This window comes from Sphaerodactylus townsendi, linkage group LG10 (genome assembly GCF_021028975.2).
Source record: "Sphaerodactylus townsendi isolate TG3544 linkage group LG10, MPM_Stown_v2.3, whole genome shotgun sequence".
Taxonomy (NCBI): domain Eukaryota; kingdom Metazoa; phylum Chordata; class Lepidosauria; order Squamata; family Sphaerodactylidae; genus Sphaerodactylus; species Sphaerodactylus townsendi.
In genome coordinates, this window is record NC_059434.1 from 47,121,550 (window position 1) to 47,140,929 (window position 19,380).

A 19,380-nucleotide genomic window follows, 5' to 3' on the forward strand; every position below is an offset into this window, starting at 1 on the left:
GCTCAAATCTTGCAAGTGATACCGGGGAAGAAAACCTTATACCCAACAGGGAAGCAAAAATTACAAGGTAACATGTGAGATGCTTCGAACATCTGAGAGTGTAATACAAAATGCTAAGAATTATTAAGAAGCACATTAAAAATACAAAGGTTCAATTAGAATTAGCACCCAAAAATCTAATATGACACAAATGGTACATAACAGATTTTCTTAAGATTAGAGGGAGGAATGTCTTGAAAATTATACTCACCCCATTGGCAATCCTCCTCCCAGTTTAGGATACTGGCTTAGAATATATTGGAACTTGCTTTGTGCTAAACAACAGCCCAAACAGCCAGGCAGATCTTCCCCGACATGATCTCCAGCTTCATTAGAGTCCCTAACACTTCCCCTTCCCATTGCATTAACTTGCTCAGCCAGTGGCAGCAAAATCCATAACCCAGTCACTTCCTTTGTTTAAATGCAACACTACATTTGAATGAAAGGAAAAGAGACAGTTTGGGATTTTGCTGCCACTGCTGGATAAATTTAAGAGTAAAGAAGAATCAGTCCAAGGTGACGAGCGAAGGATTGCCAAACAAAATGAGGCAATCATGAAGTAGGGAAGTTCTATATGAGGTTTGTATAAACCCCAGTCTAGATTGTCATGAAACATATGCTAGTAGGGAAGAGTTCATCAATGACTACTTGTACATTATTGTAGATATCTTTTTAAGGTGTATCATATAAAATACATCATAGGGACATGATTGGTTGATGTTCCTTGTCAAGGGTTCACCTGGTCACAGATTAAGTCTTTTACTATGCATTAGGTTGGAGTGGCCCATGAATATGTAGTCTTATATCCTTCATTCCTTTCTATGGGACTTGTCAACACTACTTGAATTCAGTGGAGACTGTGGAGCAATAATTTCCCTCCTAAATGATTCAATAGTGCCCAGTTAGGCATAAACAGCAAAAACAGTGATAACTGTGTACATATTTTGAACCTGTTACAGCTAATCATTTCATGCTGTACAAGTGTAATGCTGGAATAGGATGCATTAATGATGCCTATTATGGAAAACCATATTGTGGCAGAATAATATCACTGGTGTGAAAGCACAGCTGTGTCTGCTAGGTTGTCATAGTAACAGCTAAATTAAACTGAGAACAAAAGAAAAAAATAGCACCTAAATGGCATTTGAGAGCCAAGCACTATACTTTCAAAGCTACCACAACTATACTTAAAATTGGAAAGCTTCTCAGCTCTGCCATGTTATATATTAAATTATTGAACAGCTAAATAAATATGCATTAGTTGCCCAGTTAAAAAAATTAAATCACCTGTAGCATTTTCAACTGATGTCACAGTCAGAAATAACTTAAACACAATATAATAAATATATATGCATATATGAGCCCTTCAGGGGAGGGCGGTATACAAATCAAATAATATTTTATTTATTTATTTATTTATTTATTTGATATACCGCCCCATCCCCAGAGGGCTCTGGGCAGTGTACAACATAAAAACGGTATACATAAAATCATTAGAATATAGTTATCATAAATATCATTTAAAAACAGCGAATATTTCCTAACCTAGGCATCCCACAATACAATATAATACAATAAGACTAACTGAGCCCAGCTCTGGCTGGGAAGGAAGGGATATAAATAAAATAAAATTTAAAAAACTCACAGGTAGAAAAGTAATTACAGCTTTACTCCTTTCCACAGGATTCCATGTTATGAACCACACAGATTACTATTAATTCACAGGACACACAAGTTTGTATGACTGTATAATAAAATGGCAATAATTTTGATAATTTTGAAAGATGGATTCCAGAACTTGACTGAAGCAAAAAGACGCAGAATATGACTGAAGGAGGACAACCACACAACTATTGCTTTCATTTCTCAGTAAAATTTATATGCTAACTTTCCACAGAGCTCATAAGGAAGTTAGAAGTTAATGTAGGGAAAAATAAATACCACAAGAATATGCTAAATTTAAAGTACTCCAGTTAATCAGGCTATTTCACTATTTGTGTTGAGGAAAATTTAACTACAGCTTCTAGCATGTACCTCTTAATTTTAAAATCACATTGGAAGATTTGGACATGCATTAAAAACACAATCCTATTATCACATTGTAGCTACCTGGAAGTATAGCACTGCTCCTACATCACCTGCTCCCCCTTTTTATCCTTTGTACTTGGCACAGCAAAATTGTGGGAATAACCCTCCCCCCTCTAGCATGTGCAAAACCAGACTATGGGGAAGCAAGAACCCTTCCTCCCCTCACAGCACTGTTCTGAGCCTGTTTTGGTTATTTTCTTCTTTAAAGAAGCTGCTCCGTATAGCTTTAGGGAACATGCTAGGATTAGTTTGGTGCTCAGACTTCCCCAAAGTCACGTGTACAAAAAGCTCAGACATCTAAGAGCACCAATTATCTTAAGTAAGTAAATAAGCCTCCTTTATTTAGCTGCTTGCTGCAGTATCCCACACACAAGGAACACAAAGGAAATATGCAATCTATAGAGAGGGAATGCAGAAAAAGAAAACTGCTACCAAACCACCTATTGTCTCCTATGGCTCATTATTCGTTCAGCTGAAGCGAGAGCACACAGATCAGAACAGGCAAAGATAAATGGCATTCCTGAACTTTAAGGAAGAATACTGTTTTGAGACTACATTATTTTCCTTCAACAGGTGAAGCCCAAAAACACAGGTAACTGCGGGTGAGACAGACAGTATGAAGCTAGGCTGAAATAGGTTATCACCAAGCAAGCCCTTGGTGATAACACCTTATTTTACTTTTACCCCTTCATAAACACCTCATAAGTACCTAGCCACAGAAACTCTGCTATTTGTTACCAATGCTGTTCCACAATTAACCATTTGACATTCAGAGAGGCAAAGATGTTCTCTGTAATATGTTCTCTGTAATATGAGGACAAGAAGTAAGTTCTGACAGACAGATTAGGTTCCACCTCTCCCCTAAGAGTGACTAGTAACAAAACTAACATAAAAGAGCATCAAGATTGGTGGCCATAAGTGAATTTAAAGGGATGGTTGATGGAAATAATTATTGGTGATAATAATTATAATAATTTCTACAGCTGTTTCTGTTCTTTTTCCTTTGCTGTTGAGGTGCATTGGATTGCAGCAACATTATCCTAGAGTTAGCCGAAGTGTAGAAGCCGAAAAGAGAACTATGAAAGTTCCCTACCTATCATGAAATAAAAAATGAATGTATTGTTGAAGGCTTTCACGGCTGGATTCAACTGGTTGTGGTGGGTTTTCCGGACTGTGTGACCATGGTCTGGTGGCTCTTTTTCCTAACGTTCCACCTGCACTGTGTAACATTGTGTAACAGACTTCCCTTTGTGATACATCTCTGAAGATGCCAGCCACAGATGCAGGTGAAACGTTAGGAACAAGATCCACCAGACCACGGCCACACAGCATGGAAAACCCATCAGTACCAGAAAAAATGAATATCTGTGTATCAAAAGCAATGTATATTGTTACAATAACAGAAAAAGATCTAGAGCTGCTACAGCATGTATATTGGTATTCTACCTTTTTTGCTAACTTTGTAATTATTTCCTATTCCAACACTTGGCAGGAAAAAGTTTTCACTTCTATTAGCATGTCAGTTTTTCAAGCTGAATTGCTAAGATTTATCGTCCTACCTAATGAATGTTTGTTTTCATAGAAAAACATCTTAATGCTCTAGAGGCATTTTCTAAAGAATACTTGGAAACAGGGCAAAGCTTACATAAGCAATCTGTATTAAAAGGACTGAAGAGTTGCTTCATTTGTTTTTCTATTAAGCTGGGGCTAAAAGAGTTTATTTATTTATTTTATTCGATTTTTATACCGCCCCATCCCCGAGGGGCTCTGGGTGGTGTACAGCATTTAAAACAGTATAATTAAATAACGTTTAAAAGCAGCGATAAAAACTCCCAATGCATTCACAAATTAAAGCCCAAAGCTAGATTTAGATTAAAATTCAAGATATAGAGTGGCGTCCAGCGGTCCAATAATATAAAAACCCTCCCTCCCCACGATGAAGGGGGGCATGGCGAGTCTCAGTGATGTAATTGTGGCCCAGATGTTAAGGGCTAAAGGCGGGGCACTATTAGTGGCTGGGTCCTCCGAAGGCCTGGCGGAACAGCTCCGTCTTGCAGGCCCCGCGGAACTCCCCAAGGTCCCGCAGGGCCCGGACAGCTGGAGGAAGAGCGTTCCACCAGGCCGGGGCCAGGGCTGTAAAGAGGTTCTAAGAGTTCTAAGAGGTTCAGTGGTATCCATGACCAATATTTGTTTGATACTGGAAAGAAAGTTTTTTCAAAGGTTGAATTTAAACTAAAATCCTGAAAATTCCCACTTAAAAATATTCTATCATGTCTATAGAAACATGGTCATAAAGATGGACTGTAGCTGAATGGAGAGGCAAATGCTATCTCCCATGTTCTTCTCCCCCACCCCCTTCCCCAACCCTTGAAACTTGGTTACACTTTCTTTTGGCCCTTGCATCCTCCTGTTGAAATCCTCCCTTTTTTCCTGCAGTTCATTTGTTCTAAGGCCTCTCAGATGGCCCTATACTAACTTTCTCCAAACTTCCTTTCTAGACCATCTACTAACCCACCAACCTTCCAATATGTACATGGAAACATATATAATATTTGGGGGTGGGGATATTTTTTTTCTGTTTTGCTAAGCAACAGAAAACCCCACAGAACACATCTTTCACCAAATCCATCACAGCTACATGGTATAGTATGCAAAACAATAATTGCACGGGGTTATGCCCATAATCATCCCTAAGCTTCCTTGATCATGTTCAGCATGCACAGCAATAACTGGCCTCTGCCCCAACGCCCTTCAAAATAATAGATGCATTCTCATTCCATTCTCCTCTCAGCACGCTGATTAGAACACATTTTGTTTTGTTCTGCACTATTCTGGGCTATTCACAGAGTATCCTGAGAATGGGAAAATGCTCATACATTGAGTAGTTAAGTTGATGAGCTACCAGGCAGGGTAACTGAATAACCTGATTTCTTCTTCTTCCATGACCTTCAACCTCAAGAAAGCTCTCCTCAGTTGTCTTAGGACTTCTTGGCTGCTAACTTTTGATTAAGTAATAATGGAAAGCAATTTATTACAGTATGAAATTGCGGGGCAGGTCAGCCTGAAAGATAGTATGTTTAATGGTAGAACACTTCTTTAGTCTCTTGCACCAATACTTGTGGAGTAGTTTAGGAGGATATGTCGCACAACGAACAGTGAAAATGACACAATGAACACTTCATTGATTCAGACATTGTGATTGTCTAGAAGATCATTATTCTACATGTTTCTTGGAAACCCACTATGTTAATTTTGTCCCTCATGCAGAATGTCTGTTATGCTAAATCATTCTGTAAAGACAGCTGATATTTACCTATAAAAATTAAAAATATATATAATTAAACTGTTTATAAAATGAAAATACCTTTTCCCAATAAATGACAAAAAGGCAGATGAAATGTGGTCCTGACTGAAATTATAATAATTTTCTTTGGTTCATTCAATGCACAGTTTAAAGACTGTAATCAAGTTTTTTTTTTAAAAAAAAGGAATAGCTAGGTGGCTTCCTTCCTCACCTTTCTATGCATTCTTTAACCACAGCAAAATTCCCATCACCAATCACCTTCCCCACTTTGTATTTTTCAAGAATTGTTGAAGTCCCTGAGTATTTGTTTCCATTCACACCTGCAGAAAGGAAACAACAAAAAGAAAAGTGAACACTGAGATATGTAATCTACATTGTCCTTCATGGATTTTAAGCATTTTATGAGGCTACGTCCTTAGGTATTATATAGGGACTTAAAAATAGCTTAAGAACAATACGTTCTTTCAAATTTGCAACTAGAACAAGGAAGACACAAAGCAAAGCTTAATACAAGCTGCATAACCTTGCAGTGCTATCACACAGAAGAGGCACCAAAACAGCTTTCACACAGTTCACAAGGCAGCAGAAATTCAATTTAATTATCATTCAATTTATCATTTAAATATCATTTAATGAATTATTCTTCTGGATTTCTCAGTGGTGTTTGATGCCGAGATGGGAATCGGGGAATGTCTGAGTCAACAGGACCTAAGCTAAGATCTGCCCCTCCTCTTTTTGCAAGTAACTTAAAGCCTGTGTTTGGCCCTTAGCTCTCAGCTTGCAGTCTGTGACCCTGTGTAAGCAGTATTGACAAAACCAAAAACAGCACCAGCTCAGGACATGCTTGCGACTTATCACTTATGTTAAACTTGATGCTGGGGATGGGGTATTGTTGGGTTGATTGTTTTTGTTTAAATTTGTGTTTGTGTATGAGATGGGCTCTCTCACCTTCTTAACTCACAAAGGCAGGAAAACCAGTCACTGACCTGTCTTATCAGATTTTCCCCACTTTTTTCCTTTCAAGGACTGATGAGCTTAAGAAATGGTAGCATAAGGTAAAACTGAAGCACTTTCCTTCAGTCCTTAAGTACTTAAGATATGGTAGTGAATGATAAAACTGAAGAACTTTTCCTCAGCCCTGTAAGTGATCCAGAAGGTGAAGGTAGCCCATAATTACAACCTTTCTAGGGAAACCTTTTAATAAGGCACCCAAAAGAATAGTAAGGCAAATTTTAAACTTAAACAGAATCAGAGTTTATTGAACAGAGAGAAGAAGGTAATGTAGATAGATAAATTGGAGGGAAGGAAAAGATAAGGCAGAAGAAATATATTTACAAAAGGGTTTGGGCAAAGAAATTCAGTATCTGGTTTAGGCACTGGCTTAATAAGTTTGTTCAGTTTCACAGTTAACTCAGATGTTACATTGCTGTTTCATGGATGATACATTTACTTATGATGTTCTGGCTAATGGATTACACGCTCAGGGTCTAACTCACTGGCACTTCACACAGTACCCTCCCAAGCCTCACTCTGCAAGAAAACCCTCAATAAAACATTAATAACTCCCTCTGGAGGAAAATAAAACTTAGTCTCAAATAGTCCAGACTACTGTCCCCAGGAATTATTCTTCCCTCTCTCTGGAAGATACATTTCTCCCTGGTTAAATAAAGCCACTTCAGTTTGGCTCCTCAATAACCATTCACCAGTTCACTTAGTCTAAGTATTACTTTGCTTTCATAAACAGCACAATAAATGCCACAGAATGGAGCAAGCCAGTTTTCCGAACAGTGACAATTACTCTCTTTAGAGACAATATGTTTTAAAGGCAGATAGCTCTTAACTCCAGGAACTCCAAAATCCAAAATCATATTACATTTTTTCTTCACAGGAGATATTCTTCTCCTTCTGTGCACATCACATTTTTAGCCAGCCAGAGTGCAAGATACCAAAACCAATCAGGTGGCTTCTTCTATTCTTAAAGCCTTCTATACCCCACTCTGTGGCCCTTTCTGCATGGGCGCTGAGCGGGGCAGCATCGGCAGAAACAATGCCGACGCTGCCCCCTGGGACCGTTCGCACGGATGGTCCCGGCAGGGGCGCAGGTGACGGTGCAGCCTTCGCACAGGCTGTGCTGTCCCCAAACGCCTTCCCCTCTTTTCCTGGCTGCCAGCGCGTGGCAGAGGCCAAGGGACACACACCCCTGGCCTGAGCGACGGCTCTGGAGTCGCAGTAAGGAAGGTCCACAAGATAGAGGAAACACGCCCCCTGGCCTCTCCAACGCACCAGAAGTCAGGAGAAGGTGGTAGAGCGTTCGGGGAAGGTGGGGAGGGGAATGGCGCCTTCCACTCACTGCTGTTTGCACGGCAGCGGGTGGAAGACGCCACTGTTGAAAAACCTCGCTCCTGTAGTGCGGTTCAACAGTGGTGTCTTCGCACCACTTGAGCTTTCCCAGCACAGGGCTGCTGTGCAAACGCTACCCCAGGGACGGCGTTTTTAGCATCCCTGGGGCGCTGTTATCCGCCCATGCGGAAACAGCCTCAATGTAAACAATAATGCCTCTAATTTGCACTTTTAAATTAATTTTTCCTCTGCAGCCTGTCACAGTGTATATTTTCCTCTATCTTGTGGACCTTCTTACTGGATAATGGTAATTTTTTTCATTCCTTTGGTTTCTGGCTGTTGTAGCAGATTTAACTAAGGGAGACAACCTGGCAGTATATGACAGTTCTAGATACGTAGTACTTTAAAAACATATTTGTAAGACTATCATCAATAGGACTTGCTTAGTTATATTTAAAGGTCTACAATCTTTATTTTATTATAATGTATTTATTTCTGGCACTTACTCCTGGAAGGACCTCTTCCCCCACATTTTACCTCCTCATCAACTCTCTGATATAATTTAGCTGAGAAACTGTGACTAGTCCAAGCTTAACAGTGAGTGCTACTGTTTTCAGTTTATAAGTGGTTCCATTACATTTCAGCACTGGAGAAAGAATGTTAATGGTAAGCCAGTGTGGTCTACTTAAAATCACAGTAATATTGCATCAAGAAGACCTAATCATGGAACGGAAGATTGAAGGCAAGCTACACTCTTTATTATCTTTCAACAGCAAAATGTAACATCAAATAAATATCATGAAATAACCACCTTGCAATCTACATGATATACTATATTATGCTCTCTAGCCACCTGCACCAGCTGGAAGTTGGCAATTGATCTGTGTATCTAATATCCAAGTCTGCCTCAAGTCCTGTGTGGACAGAAAAATCCATACAAATAGGACTAATCAGGGATAAGATATATGTCAACCTTGAGGAAAAACCCAACCTTGGGGGGAAAAAAGGGGGGTTGGGTTTGGTAATTGTTAAGGAGTAAAAAAATGGCCATATCATTTATGAGGGAGAAGAACTTGGGAGGGGGTTACTTTGGTGAATCACTACTTGTGCAAAAAGAAAATGAGAGCCATGGAGAGACAGACAGATGGAGGTAAGTTTGGGGAGACAACATGAATGAGGAAAATTATACAGGGTTTGTAAAGGGGTGGTATAGGAAAGCTAGTGAAAGACTTGGCAGGTGGTTGTATAAGGGAGGAAAAAGTATTTGCAGCTACTTTGAAGAGCAAAATGTATGCATACATTTTTATTCTGCGTAAATAATAATAATAATTCAATGCCTGACAATACACATTAAGGATCTATCTTCACAGGATGCAAACATTCATCCTAGTCAACAACAACGTTGCACTATAGAACTGCTATGCAGATTAAACTGGGTTGGAGATAAACAAATTATTATGCCCACAGTATTCTCTCATATGGCTCTTTTCCCCATATCACATATGCAGAGTAACACAATTGTAGGGGTGCAGGCAAAGCAGCTTTGAGCTACATAACCCTCAAACAGAATGGTTTTTATCTACACTAATAAAGTCACTTGTTTTATTGCATTTGAAACTGATCTATATATAGATCTGGAAGCCAGACTGAATAAGATTAAACAACAGAACTTAACATTTTAAGACTATAATACATCCAGCATAGACACAGACAAAACAACGTGAAAGTATTTACATATTTTATTGGAACCTACCTTCAGGACTCAGGCAAGATGATAGTTCAGGCATGCCATTAACATTAGAAGAAGGCTCACAGTGAGGTGGAATCTATGAAAAGATACAAGAAGTTAATTCTGTAGTAGATATATCTATATTACTGAGCTATCATACTGGCATAGAAACAAGATCCATTCAGTAGCCTTACTTTCTTCATATTTTACACAGTCATCTGTCAAAACCAAATATGATTTTTCTAGATTTTCTAATGGCTGAAATACCAAATCACTGCTGGTCCTTCTGTTAACATTTTACACATAGACAGCTTGAAAACTACACATATGAACTCAAAGTAAACCTAACTATGCAGTGTCTTAATAATTCCCATAAACAACACCTATTTATTTTTATTGTATATACTTTATATACTCTCAAAGAGCACTATTGTACTGTTCTCCTGTCATCTATTTTATGTTCACAACAACTCTATGAGGTAGGTTAGGCTGAGAGAGTGTGTGACAGGCACAAGGTCACCAAGTAAGTTTCCATGGCATGAATGGGTATTTGAGCCACTATATCACTCTAGCTCTCACTAACAGCTGTGTCAACTGTCTAATCTAATGTGACTAAATCCAAAGGTTCATTTCTCAAAGCTCCTATGAAGTAGCTCACATAATTGAATAATTGAATTCAGGACCTATTTAAAAAGAGGTAAATACAGATAGATTATTTTTCATGTTCATGTCACCTGTCAACTCAGAGTATGCAAACAAAGAGGCAAAAGAAAGGGAAATGAGCCATCTTATTGTGTAGCTCTAAGGTCTACTCAGAAGCAAGTGACATTTTGTTCTGTGGCGCTTACTTCCAGGTAAGCATTCTGAGTATTGCAGCCTTAGTCACTGCACATATGTATTCAGGCTAACATTAGCCAATAGTTTGATCTGTTTACACAAAGCCAGATACAAAAAATAGTATACAATGCCTTTTTTCCCCTTTATCATTTCTCTTTTAACAAGCCTAATGGGCACTGTTTCTCAATTGAAATGTATTTAAAACAGGTAGTGAAGTCATATTTTAAAATGAAAGGGCCAAAATCTTAAGACGTCACAAGCAGTTTTGCCAGCTGTTGAGTTTGCATGGATCATGAGGAAACCAGTTTTGTATCTCACAATTAATAATTCATAGTTTGTCCTAAAGCTTTAGTATATTGAACATACTTTAACAGTCTGGAGGGAGGGGGGTGCAGAGTGTTTTCTGGAAGTGGTGCAGGCCTGTGCAAATGTATTTGCCCATCCTGCTGGTGTAAATGGCACCTACACTGGCAGGGAGGGCAAACAGGGCAGCAGGCAGGTACTGCACAGCTCCACAGCACCTGACCCGGAAGAGGCTGCATTCTCCAGAGCCACACCAGCATAATGGAGGATACCTGCACAATTGAACATGAGCTAGTGGTATTCCCAGGGATGGAGCAGACCTTAGTCAGCTTCCACCAGGGTTTTGGCCCAGGAACACCCCCCACCTACCCTGTCCCCAGCCCAAAAAGTAGCATAAGTCATTTTTTCGAATGTTTTGTTTTATAGGTGGCTGGGGTTTATTTTGTTTTCATGTCTTCCCGCACCATTGAAACCCTTTTAGAAGAGTCATCACCCCTTGCCACTGTGCCCTCTGGATTGGGCTGGCCATCAACTTTTCACACATATTATACAGTCAATATTTAAACTGAGAAGGAATACATAAAACTTGTCAACCAAGTATTTGTATTTTGAGATTTGTACAGAAATTTTTTGCAAGATATCGGTCACTACCTAATGATCCCAGAATTATGCCTTTTATGAAACAAAAATAATCACTAAACTTAACATAAGCAACTGCAGCTAATTCACTATCATTACAAAAGTAAAGCATTAGCAAAAATTAATTATGCTTAAACAAGGTAACACTGGTTACAATCAATCTATTTTACAATTATTTCCTGTTTATACGAGTCGCAAGAGTAGTTAAAATTGCTTTGATCATAAACAGCATTTCTCCGGATGCATGGATTTCTGCTTGTAGAATGTACCTTTGTTGACTCCCCTCTCGATACAGTCCTAAGTGTCCCCCATGTTGTTCCCAGGAGCTCCATATCCAGGTCAGGGCCATTAAAACCACAACAGGTGAGAAAATAACACACTGTGGGGTAACTTATGCAATGTTGCAAATGAATTGTTTAATCACAGAATGGCATATAATCAGTGACATAGGTATATATTTTTAATGGAGTTAAACCTGGGGCATGGCCGAGCCTCCCCAAGCCCTGCCCCCAACCTCCATGCTTGTAAAACTAGCTCTCTGAGGCCAGGGACGGCAGAGTCCCCTGTCCCGCCTCCCCTGACCCCCCTACCGACTGGGCTCCCAGCCGGCAATCCCTTCTGCCCTCCCATCCAGGCAGAGGCGTAGCTAGGGGAAATGGAGCCTGGTGCAAAATCTGAGTTTTGTGCCCCCCCCATGGGTGGCTGCTGTGATACTGGAATCCACCCCCAAACAGCATCACTTTCAATGGTGTTTAAATTAGGGAGCCCAGATTCTCCTTTTAAATCCACCTTAAAGGGAGAATCTGGGGTCCCCACCCTCATCATCACTTTCAATGTTTAAACTGCGGACCTCAGATTCTCCCTTTAAATCCATGCTGAAGGGGGTGGATTTAAAAGAGAATCTGGGGGGGGGGGTGCCTGCTGTCAGGGGTGCAATTGTTAAGCTAGCAGCACCAAACTTTCAGGGTATCTTTAGGAGACTCTCCTGATGGCACCACCCAGGTGAAGTTTGGTTTAGGGGGTCCAAAGTTATGGACTCTCAACGGTGTAGCCCCCATTTCCTATTAGCTCCCATTGGAAATAATGGGGGATGGGGCACCCCCTTTGGGAGTCCATACTTTGGACCCCCTGAACAAAACCTCACCAAACCTAGGTGGTATCATCAGGAGAGTCTCCCAACAAATCCCTGAAAGTTTGGTGCTTCTAGCCCAGGGATAGGGAACCTGCGGCTCGAGAGCCGCATGTGGCTCTTCTGCCCTTGCACTGCGGCTCCATGAGCCGAGCCGCTGGTCCCATCCTTGCCCGCCCTGCAGGCAGCAGGGCGGACGCATCCATGCGCTTCTCAGAATGAGCGGAGTAAAAGGTAAAAAAAACCAATATATACAGTGTTATCTTTATTTTAAATGTCAAAAATTATTTGTGGCTCCAAGTGTTTTCTTTTCCCATGGAAAATGGGTCCAAATGGCTCTTTGAGTGTTAAAGGTTCCCTACCCCTGTTCTAGCCTAAAAACTGCATCCCCTGCAGGCCAAATACTGAAAAAACACTAAAAATGTTTTAAAAACCCAGAAATGGGGGGCAGAGCTTCGGACATGTAATGGGGGAGTTTGAACCCGAGGAACACCCCCCCCCCCCATTACCTACGTCCTTGCATATAATGCAATGCCAGTATTCACTTGATTGGCTTCCAGTCTTTGGGTTTTTACGCTATATATCTATGTTCTCTTATCCTTTCATTCAGTTCTGCCTACCAATATCATTGAAAAAAATCCAACTTCCCTCAAAACCCAAACACGGGAAAAGTCAAAATACAATTCAGTGAGACAAAAAATGCACGGGACTGAGCTAATATTAGGAATTTTAAGCACCTTCTCTCACTTCAATACACTTCTTTTGGTTTTTTCCCAACTTTCAGGCTATACTTTTACTTAAAGGATTATCAAACAAACTCTCATAATTTGACATGAATGCTCAAAACAGAACTCTAGCCTGAGCTCAGGAGTGGGCATAAGAATCTCTGGATAGCACTAGAGAACATAAGATCAGCATTTACTGTAACAATTTACATTGTCTGATTAGACTGAAAAGCATTTAAAATATTTACACTAGTAATAATGACAGTAACTGAGCTGGCTAGTAAGGTTTTATTTTAACATTTCCCAGAATGTTAAACATATACCGAAATCATCCAATGGAAGCTGCATCATCAAGACAGCAAATGCAACAGAAAATAGATTGCCTGCCACTTAAGTTTTAGGAAAACACAAAAATAACATGACTTGTCAGACAAAAATGCACAAATGGCTTGAACAGCATCTGTATGATGTCTCCTGCACCAAAATAAAACAGCATTACTCTTTCAGAATGTATTACAGAATCAGGCCTAGAAAAGATTAAATCCGTTGAGATATATTATTACTTTGGCTCAAGTCCAAACGTCCCATGATATTCCGTCTTGTGTAGTTTGTTCCTGATAGCTGGGATTTTATTTTACAAAGTGCAGCTGAAGAGACTGAAAACTTAAGTGAAGGACCAGTACAGAGTAAGAGATTCTGAACTTCTTCCCTTCATGTCATTTTTTAAAAAGAAAAATTCATCCTCTGTTTGAAGTATTTTGTCTAGCTATAAGAAAGATAAGATACACATACCGGTATCTTTACCCTTCCTGGATCAAAAATAGTTTGGAGGACTAAATGGCATGAGGGGAAAAAAGTTAAGAACTCACAACCCTCAAGATTCGTTGTAAACAATTTGTGCAGAAAAGGCCATACATTTGATTGTAGGACTTTACTGTGGAAATAAGATGTGTGCTACAAAAGTAAATGAAATTATGCATCCATTCTATAAGAGGAAAATATTGAGAAAAAGAGAAACGAGGAAAAACAAGAGGAAAAAAGTAGAGACAAATCAGCTTCCAGTCTCCAGATTTAAGTATCCAGAGGTTTGGTCAATGAATCTTACAAAGAAGGCTTTCATGTTTTTGTTCCTTCAGATAATGGTGACTTCTCCAGTAGGGGTTTTGGGAGGGAGGGAGGGAGGGAGGGAGGGAGGCTTCCATGTTGTGTGGGTACTTTTCAATGGTAGAAATGGACGCTGAGACATTTTTTGAATTGCTGTTTCAATGGAACATTGCAGTATGCAAGAACAGAATGATCGTGCAAAAGAAAAAAAAGGGAGAGTGTTGCTTTTCTGCATCATGGATGATATCCTGCCACCATTACAAATAATATGTTTTAACAATAATATGTGGAATAATTGCAACTCCCAGCGTCCAAAATATGCAGGACCAGTCGCCCTTCCAGTGGTCTGTGCACACTGGTATCTACAGCTTTCAGTGCCAGTGCACTTCGGTCTCTCCCCCAAGTAGCCCAGGCCATTACAATTTACTGGGGGACTAACCCATTGATTCTTGTCAATGTCTATATCCCCCCTGGTCTGCTAAAGAATCCTTTAGACAACACATGGTATAAACTATCCATTTTCCTCGAAGTTCTTGAATCCGATTATTCCTCAAGCGAAATCCTATTGTTCTGAGATTTCAACGCCTGAGTGGGCGCTGACTTACTAACTCTTCTAGCACACGAGGGGCTTGATGATGCCTATTCCTACTCCCTCCTACTCCCTGCTGCCCGCAATTCAAAGGACTCTTGCATAAATGCAGCTGGCAAGAAACTAACGGAATTGGCAATCAACCACAACAAGTTGTGGCTAAATGGCTTGATAACTTACGAACACTCTCTCATTGCAACTCAAGAGATATGGGGGAAATGATAGGGGAAAAGGAGGTATGCAGAATGATTTCATGTAAACCGTTTTCAAGACACAAGGTTTGACTGCAGGGAAAACTCATGATAAACTGTGCACGCAGAAAAGGATGTTATCAGAAGGAAAGGGAAGATGGCATGGTACAGCTTGATCATGTCAGATTTCAGAAGCTAAACACAGTCCATTCTTGGGGCTTTCCCCTCCAAGTAAGCCTCTGCAGAGGAAGGAAATGGTAAACTACCTCTGCTTCTCACTAGCAAGTCCAGTATGGGTTGCCTAAGTCGGCTGTAATTTAGTGGCAAGTTATACACATATCCAAAGCTCTGAGGACATAACTCAGCATTTCATCCCCAAAGATTCTGATAAAACAAGACATCTGTGATTGCATCTGTCCTTATTTTTATTTATTTATTTTTATTAATTAGATTTATAAGCCACCTTCCCCTGAAGGGCTCAGGGGTGGTGAACAATAGAATAAAACAATAAAATCAACATGAATACCATACAATAATAAAACCAGTTCAAGATAACCAGTTCAAGATGACTTCCAGTCATGTTTAGAGGGGTTTGGACAGACATGTGCTCACCCAAGGAAGACTGTTTTTGTGCAAGACCAGGATTAATTGTGGAAGACAGTGTGGCTTCATTCTATTCCTGCCAAAACACTGAAAATGGTATGCAGGACAGTACTACTGATCCCTATTTTTCCAACATAGTAAACAGAAGTGAAATGCCATTTCCATATAGAAGAACTAATGCTTCAGGATAAAAAACAGGGGGGAAAACAAAATCAATGATCCTCTGAAGATGCCAAGCACAGACGCAGGCAAAACATCAGGATAAAATGCTACTAGAACACGGCCATACAGCCCGGAAACTACACAACACCCCAGTGATTCCGGCTGTGAAAGCCTTCTACAATACACAGAATCAATTAAGTTCTATAATACTGTTAAAATAAAACTTAATTTAGAAAAGTGCAAAATATTAAAATATCTCCCTGGTGAATCTGATTGAAATTTCATAGTATGCCCACTCAAGCTCCTTGCACCTTTCAAAATCCTATTGAATGTAAGCTTTTGATTTAAATTCAAGACTGCAAAGTAGTGATAACAATCCATCCAAGAAAGTGTCTTGGGTTTTGTGCAGAACATCTAGATTGTCTTAATACTTCCGCTGTGTAACATTTTTAACTTCCTTCAGATAACTGGTGGCGGAAAGTGCCATTCAGTTACAACTAATTTATGGTGATCCAGGGGTTTCCAGGAAGAGAGAAAGAGAGATGGCTTGCCATTGCCTGCTTCTGCGTAGCAACCATGGACATTGTTGGTGGCCCCCCATCCAAATACTAGCCTAGGCCAGCTCTGCTTAACTTCAAAGATTTGACAAGATCAGACTAGCTGGGACACCCAGGTCAGGGCACTGGACCACTATTTTAAGGGGAAATTCAGGCAACTGAGGTCCAATCATTATCCAAAATTATTTTAAATCAATATGAGAAAGTCCACTCACCACAAATGTCCTGTTCCATTGGTCTGGATTTTATTTTAATTCCAGCCAAAGAGAATAATAGGTGAAAAGATAAAGCATTTCAGACAAAGGGCAATCAGGATCTATTTTAAACTGGCAAGAGTTACGCTGTTTCTAAATTGCTTATCTTTTGCTTCCAGAACAGTAAAAAAAATTGTCCTTTTGTGTTATTCTGGCTGCAATTAGAGTTGAATAAATCCCAAGTTTCTGAATGGACCGGTAATTGACAATTTGCGTTCAATAGCAAAAAAGTCCCACAAATTTTTTTAGCCCGTGAATCTCTAACACAGGAGGCGTTCCAGTTAAGTATTGAGGAGAAGGGAGAGATTCATTATGGTATGAAAAATCTGATATTTCCACAAACAGCAGTAATGTATTGAAGAAAGAAAAATATTATAGTATTTGCTCAGAAATTTAAAAGTCAATTCTTGAAAACAGTATAATGTGAGGCTTGCATCAATCTAGGGCCCCTTCCGCACACACAAAATAATGCATTTTCAAACCACTTTCACAACTGTTTGCAAGTGGATTTTGCTATTCCGCACAGCTTCAAAGAGCACTGAAAGCAGTTTGAAAGTGCATAATTCTGCATGTGCGGAATGAGCCTAGGTTATGCAACAGGATAAAAAAAACACCCAGATTTACTGGGGAGAGACCAAAGTTCAGTGGCAGAGCATCTCCTTTGAAAACAGAAGGCCCTCTTCAATTAAAAAAAATTGTGGACAATTGATGTGAAAGACCTCTACTCAAGCTTCAGGAGAGCTGTTGACAGTCAGAGCAGGAAATACTATGCTTGATAGACCAATGGCAGATTCAGTGTAAGGCAACTTAATGTGTATGTTTATTCAAAGAAAATATTAGTATGTAAATTAAGAAGTACTCAGAGGATGGGATTAATAAAGCAGATATTCTCTGTCATATTTTGCAAGGAACATAATACAAATTATTGGCAAAAGAGAGACACACTAATACGAAAGCTTTGATTCTGTCATGTGAATTACCTAATCTGTCAACACTGCTATTTAAGATGTTTTGGATAAAACACATTTCTTCCATGTAGGTGTAAGGTACAATCCTCACCTACTTGTTTGTACCACACTGCTAAGACAATAGAGACAAACCTGAGTCCAGTGGACTACCACTTTCCTCACACAAAAGCAAATACCTTGCATTAGTTTTAAAACTCTGCTTGGAATCCAGAAAATATATCATGATTTCCTGCCCACTATGACTTCATTCTATTGCTATGGAGTCTCATCAACACAAGAATGAAGTCCCACAAGTGAAAAGTTCATTTCTTTACAGTGATAGATCAACATTAATACAACAATCTGTCAGATACAAACTGAGAGTTCAGGGATAGCTATGCTATTATTTTTTTAATTGCACAGATGCCTGTTGGGCAATTTTCCAAAAACAAGTACTGGGGATGTATTTTTGGTACTTAATTGACTGTTCTAATCAAATACATGCGAGAGTTACTCACAACCAGAAAACAACAACAACAAAACACAGCTTAAGTATGCATTCAAATGAATGCATAGTATGTATTATTAATAATACAAACCATTTGTACAAAAATTTCAGCACTCAAAGTGTTTCACACACTATTCTTTGCATCAGTCCACTGAAATTGGCAGGTATTTCAAGTGTTAACAAGTGGTTATAAAGGCCAAATTCCTTTCTACCTGGAATCATCAGAGGGAAACATCAGAGAGAAAGACCCTTATCAGTCTGTTGAGGCAATTTCCTATTTGGATCGTTATCTCCCAAGAATAGCCTATGTAGGAAACCGTTAAACCGTAATATCATGTAAGACCTGGTATCTGAATTTGCTGAACATCACTCCTAATTCTTTTTTCCTTTTGTATAATGTCTATCAGATTGTAAATCATCATAACAACTGTATGGGCAGAAATTTACATGTAAATTCATAGACATATGCAAACACTTAACAGACAGAATAAATTATTTATAGGGGTGTTTGCCCTCTGACCTATCATCATCATATCTAAATGTGTAGCACACCAATGTAAAGGAGAAAAACCAGATTCACAGACAAGATACAGATTTCTACATTTGCAAGTATCCTGAAAAATATAATTTAGTACATTAACCAAAAGGGGGGAAGGGAAACCCTTCTCTTCCCACTCTTTACATAATTACTGGGCATTTTAGCACACTGCTTAGAAGGTTGTAGTAGGATCTGGATGACTCAGGTTCAAATCTCTGTGACAGAAGCTTAAGAACATAAGAACATAAGAACTAGCCTGCTGGATCAGACCAGAGTCCATCTAGTCCAGCACTCTGCTACTCGCAGTGGCCCAACAGGTGCCTTTGGAAGCTCACATGCAGGATGTTAAAGCAATGGCCTTCTGCTGCTGCTGCTGCTGCTCCTGAACACCTAGTCTGCTAAGGCATTTGCAATCTCGGATCAAGGAGGATCAAGATTGGTAGCCATAGATCGACTTCTCCTCCATAAATCTGTCCAAGTCCTTTTTAAAGCTATCCAGGTTAGTGGCCATCACCACCTCCTGTGGCAGCATATTCCAAACACCAATCACACGTCGCGTGAATAAGTGTTTCCTTTTATTAGTCCTAATTCTTCCCCCCAGCATTTTCAATGAATGCCCCCTGGTTCTAGTATTGTGAGAAAGAGAGAAAAATTTCTCTCTCTCAACATTTTCTACCCCATGCATAATTTAATAGACTTCAATCATATCCCCCCTCAGACGTCTCCTCTGCAAACTAAAGAGTCCCAAACGCTGCAGCCTCTCCTCATAAGGAAGGTGCTCCAATCCTTCAACC

The 19,380-nt window shown here is 39.7% G+C and overlaps 1 protein-coding gene across 5 annotated transcripts in view; it reads right to left on the reverse strand.

The window, feature by feature from the left end:
• DCLK2 (doublecortin like kinase 2) overlaps window positions 1-19,380 on the reverse strand; it is an 85,487-nt gene that overhangs the window by 24,206 nt on the left and 41,901 nt on the right. For all 5 annotated transcript variants that reach the window (XR_007245597.1, XR_007245596.1, XM_048509159.1 and 2 more), the window contains 2 exons: window positions 9,525-9,597; window positions 5,643-5,751 (listed from right to left, as the gene is read on the reverse strand). Coding sequence is in view for 3 of the 5 variants with exons in the window: in XM_048509159.1 (XP_048365116.1) it covers window positions 5,643-5,751; window positions 9,525-9,597 (182 nt within the window). In the remaining 2 variants the exon portion in view is untranslated. The remainder of the gene's footprint in view (window positions 1-5,642; window positions 5,752-9,524; window positions 9,598-19,380) is intronic.